The sequence below is a fragment of the Pteropus vampyrus genome, unplaced genomic scaffold, assembly GCF_000151845.1.
Source record: "Pteropus vampyrus isolate Shadow unplaced genomic scaffold, Pvam_2.0 Scaffold123, whole genome shotgun sequence".
Taxonomy (NCBI): Eukaryota; Metazoa; Chordata; class Mammalia; order Chiroptera; family Pteropodidae; genus Pteropus; species Pteropus vampyrus.
Window position 1 is genome coordinate 2,774,831 of NW_011888904.1, and position 5,284 is coordinate 2,780,114.

Genomic DNA, 5,284 nt, shown 5'->3' on the forward strand with positions numbered 1-5,284 from the left:
TGGTGACCGGATGTTACCTCCTTCCTGGGAACAGCCTGTCTGCCCAAGTGACCTCAGCTGAGTTCCTGTCCCCTCAGCCCATGGGCACAGCCGGTATTGGATCTGCTGGGTTTACTTCAGGATGTACACTTAAGGCAGTGAGATGGAGGCACCCAGCACTAAATATCCCTCCTAAATCCACAGCGTCAGTAACGCCATCCTCAGCCATGCTCTGACTGGGTTGAATAAACCCTCTGTCTCTCGACAAATGAGGCTGGCATCTTACTTGCTGGAAAATGTCTTGCCAAGAAGGATAAAAACCTCTGTCTCAAATGCATAAAACAACCATTTCCAGTTCAGTTTAAGAATTCACATGAAACTCCACAAAAAAGTTTCCTTAATAATACAGTGGGAGAACTGGAGAAAATTCCAGTTTTCTCAATAGAATTTGCTATGCTGCATGGACATCGTAGCATACAACACACTTGTTCAGCCAGCCAGGCCTCTGACTTTCTGTTCCAACAGAACGTCAACAAAAACACAACTCCTCTAATCTTGAACTTCCATAACCTGGAGCATTCTAGAAGATCACTGAATGAAGGGCAAGGTCAATTGCAAGACTATTACAATATACATTTAACAGTACTTTCGTGTGAGGTTTTTTATTTTAACAACAAATTTCTGATATCAAATGTGTGAAAAGAAATCCACTGTTGATCACTTTTAAAATCATATAGTCAGGAGCTATCGGTATGCTTAGTCCCTACTAGCATACGTTAGGGAATTTATTTTGAAGAGAATAAAAACGCAATGTAATTTCTGGACTGATAGATCATATAAATGGGGATTTCTACAACGTGTAGAGAATACATTCATTTAAGTGGCCCGACATTTACCCTTAATCCTGCATATATTAATAGACCTAGACAAATCCTTTCACCATTTTTTATTTTTCAGGAGTGAAGATCTTATATTTGGTCTTCCTGAAATAATGTACGTATGTCTCAAATGGAAGGCAAGAGAAATAATGAGGTGCTGATAGGGATGTGGGCCCACGTGGCCCTGAGATGATTTCCCCATGACTACCTTAATTTTTTCTTAAGAAGTGCGCCTTGGGCAGCTGAAGAGACAGGCGGCCTCGCTGTCGCCATGTGTTGGGAACGGTGTCCCACAGGCTCGCTTCTGCTGCTGCCTGGAGCTTACCTCCATGCTGTACCTCTCCACCGTCCTTCTCAGGGGGTCCACAGCCTGCCAGCAGATCAGGATGCACAGGTCGATCAGCAGCATGCCCCCGACAATCACGAGCAGTTTCTGGTCCTTGATGATCTGCAGAGAGGGCAAGAGCAGAAGGGAGTGGACGTGAGAGAGCCTCCTAGACAGAAGCTGAAGAGCTGGGTCAGGGGAGTGACTGAGTCATGTCACCCCTAGTCAGATCATCTCCTGAGACTCTCTCTTCTCGCGCAGAGGATAAATCCAGCCAAGCTCCTTTGCTTGGCATTCAAAGCCTTTCATGAGCTTGGCCAGACCACCCCGCCTTCCCCCGCCCCACCACCACACATGCATTTAAGTCTGACAACTCCTAGTTTGCGGCCCTGCTGTGATTTTCACCGCTCACACCTTTGTAGGGGCTGGTCCTTTTGTCTAAAACACTCTATTCTTTATGTCTGGCAAATTCCAAATAATCCTTAAAGACCTAGATCCATTGTCACCTCCTCCATGAAGTCCCCTCTAACTCCCACAGCAGAACTAATTACTTTTATAGCACCTTTCACATACTTAATTATCAGGACTAGTAATAGTAGCAGCAACAAAAAGAACAGCTAATATTTAACGAACACTGACTGTGTCGGTCTCTTGGTTGACTGCTTTACATATATCATCTCTTATATAAAGACATATTATGATCCCCATTTTACAGATGAAGAAATTGAGGCTAGTGTGGGGCTAAGTAACTTGCTCAATGTAATATCGCTACTAAGAGGTGAAGCCCAGATTTGAACCAAGTTCCTCTGTCTCCAGAGTCCATACACTCCAACATTTATGGCACTGGTCTGACGTTATATAAAGTTGTATACATGTCTACTCTCCTCAGTAAACTGGGGAGCCCCTGACAAAAGGGAAGCCTATTTTATTTGTACCTAGCAGGGCTTGACGTGTAGTAGGTAGTTTGATGAATTAAAATGAGATGAATATGAAAAGAAGAAATATAACTTCCAACCCTCTTCACAGCCTCAGACATCTTTATTACACTGTGAGATTCCTACCCCACTTCCTGTCTGGTTGGGCTGAGGACAAATGCTGTCAGCTCCAAAGCTAACTTGTATTTTACTCACTGCAGTTTTATGTGCCCCTCCCCTCAAATAAAAGCTAACGTATTGAAGTAGTTCTGGAAAAGACTAAAGAAAAAATAAACAAACCGAGGCAGGAGCTTAAGAACTATCATCAGGTCTAGCTTTCAATGATTAAAGCCACTTTTAAAGGAGAAATAGAAGCCCAAGGGTCTTCTCTCCAGTCAGACTGCGAAAAGAACAGGAAGAAAGTATTTCTGAGTTATTGCCAAAGATCCAATCCACTAAAACCACTTTACCTGGGGACAGGGCACTGGCAAAACCTCTTCTTTGAAATTTTCCAGAAGCATCCAGTGAAATGATGATGCTTTGCAGAAAACCAGCTCAACACTTGCCCTCTGGGAACTAAGCAACTCTCCAGCCTTCAGAAATTGGGGCAAAAGGAGGAAATGCCCAAGGAGCTTAGGACTCAGAGCAGTCTAGAAGGGGCCTGTCTACTTGATGCTCACCCAGGGCTGTATGAGCCCCCAGGCATTTGCCCGCACTGTGCCTGACCCCTGGAAGGTCTTTCCCTAACCTTTCTGCTGGCACTCTGCTACCCTGATTTCAAGATTGAGCCTGAGAAGCTTCTCTTCCAGGCATGCCCTACATGGGGTGCACGCTGCAACCATGATCTTGTCAGGACAGAGGCAGAGACCAGCCAGTCTCCTCTCTGTGCCTTGATGCCTTGTGCAGGCACTGGCTCTCAGACTTTCCTGGGGAATATGTGGGAAATGAATGAATAGGCTCTTAGAAGAGGCAAGAAGAAAGCAGTGGCGCTATTGAGCAAGTTCCAGGTCATTGCCATCTGCCCAGGGTTTAGGTTTTACTTTCCACGAGGCAGCACCTGCTACAGGTTTCTATCCTTCCCTACCTGTCAGCCCCCACACCTCCTTCTCCCTGTGCCTGCTATAGGATAGAGGACATTGAAGTCTCTATGAGTAGCCACTTCACATTATATAGAAGTGTGGAACACCTTATACTGGAGTTTATGGCCATGTCCATCTCCATTGAAGTCTTTATGAGTAGCCACTTCACATTATATGTGCGATCATTTGATTCATGTTTGTCATACTACTATCTTGTGAGCTCCACACAGCTTGTTTTCTGTCATCTTCCTATTCTTAGTGCCTATCTGAGCCTGGGACAGGAAAAGTGCTCAATAAGCATTGGTTGATGGATGATGATCTAAGAAAACATGCTCTGAACACTCATTCAGCGCCAAGCCCTGCACTGGGCACTGGAGACAGAGATGAACAGACCCCAGCGCTGCCCTCCAGCAGCCCGCGAGAGTTGGGAGAGACAGACTTGTCATGAACGATTATAAGAGAGTGCTGGAAAAGAGGAAATGGTTTCACAGAGGAGGAGCTGGAAGCCACTGTGGGCTGGGGAGGAGGAAATGTCAGGCAGAGGAAGCAGCATTGCACATCACAGGGCTGGAAGAGCTTCCTGGATGGGAGCTGAGGGGAGTGACTACATCATGTGACCTCTGGCTCTAGAGTCTTCTGTGAGTCCCCATCGCTCCCAGGGTAAATCCAGCAAAGGATTTTTTTGCTTGGCATTCGAGCCTTTCCTGAACTTGGCCCGACCATTCTCCAAACACGTATTTGGAATTTGTTGATGCTTAACCCTTCCTGATTCTGGCTGAGTTGTGTCTTTCACCCTCCAGGCCTTTGTAGGTGCTGGTTCTTTTGTCTAAAATACCCTATTCTTTCTGTGAGAGAGTTTGTGTGGCTGGGTGTGGGTGGAGTGGGTTGGGGGTGGCTGGAGACAGGGTTAGCTGGAGGGAGAGAGTTTGTATAACATATAATAGGGCCTCATGAGAGGTCGCTGGATGTTTAAGCATCTTTAAACATCGGCATAATGGGGAGCTCTCTGCAAGACTGAGGGTGGACTAGGAGCCAGGGCAGTTAGGAGCTAGGGCAGTTGTCCTGGTGAGCAGCAGGAGACCTGATGCAGCGGGGTGACTACCAGGCAGGTCAGGAGGATGTCCACAAACACTGGACATCCTCCTGTCTATCTGGCCTCAGCCTCTCAGTCCTCTTCCCCTCCCCAAACTTTCCCCACCAGTAAGTGCCAGCACCTCCAGATCCTGTCTTCTCTGCTACAGCTTTCCTGACTACTCTTTGTATAGTCTCACTTTCAGGAGGCAGTGACCTTGAATTTGCTCAGCAGTGCCATTTTTTCCTGGTCTCTTCCTGAGAGCTCATGAGATATAGAAGTGTGGAACACCTTATACTCCAGCACACAAAACCTTGGATTGCACAGTCTATACTGGACAAGAGGGGAAGGGCTGAGAAACATGCAGTGAGGCCACACTCAGTGAGTCACCTGCGAGTGGGAGGGACCTCCCTTCAGAGTAGATGCAGCACCTCTCCCGCTGCTGCCCGAATGGGCAGGCACCCATGTGGCATAGGTGACCTTAAAAGATGAGCACCAGAACTTCTCTTTGATAAATGTGATAAAGTCTTTCCAATTTCAAGCCTCAGGTATGAAGTCTGAGGTAGCAGGATGCAGTAGAAAAACAGGATTTGGGATCATATGGACCTCGATTAGAGTCCTGGCTCCATCTCTTGCTACCTGTGTGACTTGGGCAAATCACTTCCTTTCTCATTCTGTCTTTCTCATTTATAAAATGGCAAAGAGTCAGGGGAGGTAGGGAGCAGGGAGGCTCATGTATTATCTCTGAGTATGGTACATGAGAAAGAACACAGGTTTTGGACTTAGAAGACCTCATTCTAATTTCAGCTCTTGTCAAGTGTGATAATTTTGTTAGGCTCATTTCCGTCTCTGGGAATGAGCCTAGCAAAGTTATCTGGGACCACTGAACCATAAGCTGTAGAGCTGGTATAAGAGTAGAATGAAATGATGTATGGAGAGCACCTACTTACAGAATCTAGCACAGAGAAGATGCTCAACAAATGGTAGCTGTTTGGCTATCCTTACTTGGGTTTTGTCAATTAGTGCTTCTGTTTATG

At 46.2% G+C, this 5,284-nt stretch overlaps 1 protein-coding gene across 1 annotated transcript in view; it reads right to left on the minus strand.

Annotated features, from left to right (window-relative positions):
• GABBR2 (gamma-aminobutyric acid type B receptor subunit 2) overlaps positions 1 to 5,284 on the minus strand; it is a 350,397-nt gene that overhangs the window by 55,243 nt on the left and 289,870 nt on the right. Inside the window, exon 13 of the mRNA XM_023534233.1 lies at positions 1,183 to 1,305. Coding sequence (XP_023390001.1) covers positions 1,183 to 1,305 — 123 coding nt within the window. The remainder of the gene's footprint in view (positions 1 to 1,182; positions 1,306 to 5,284) is intronic.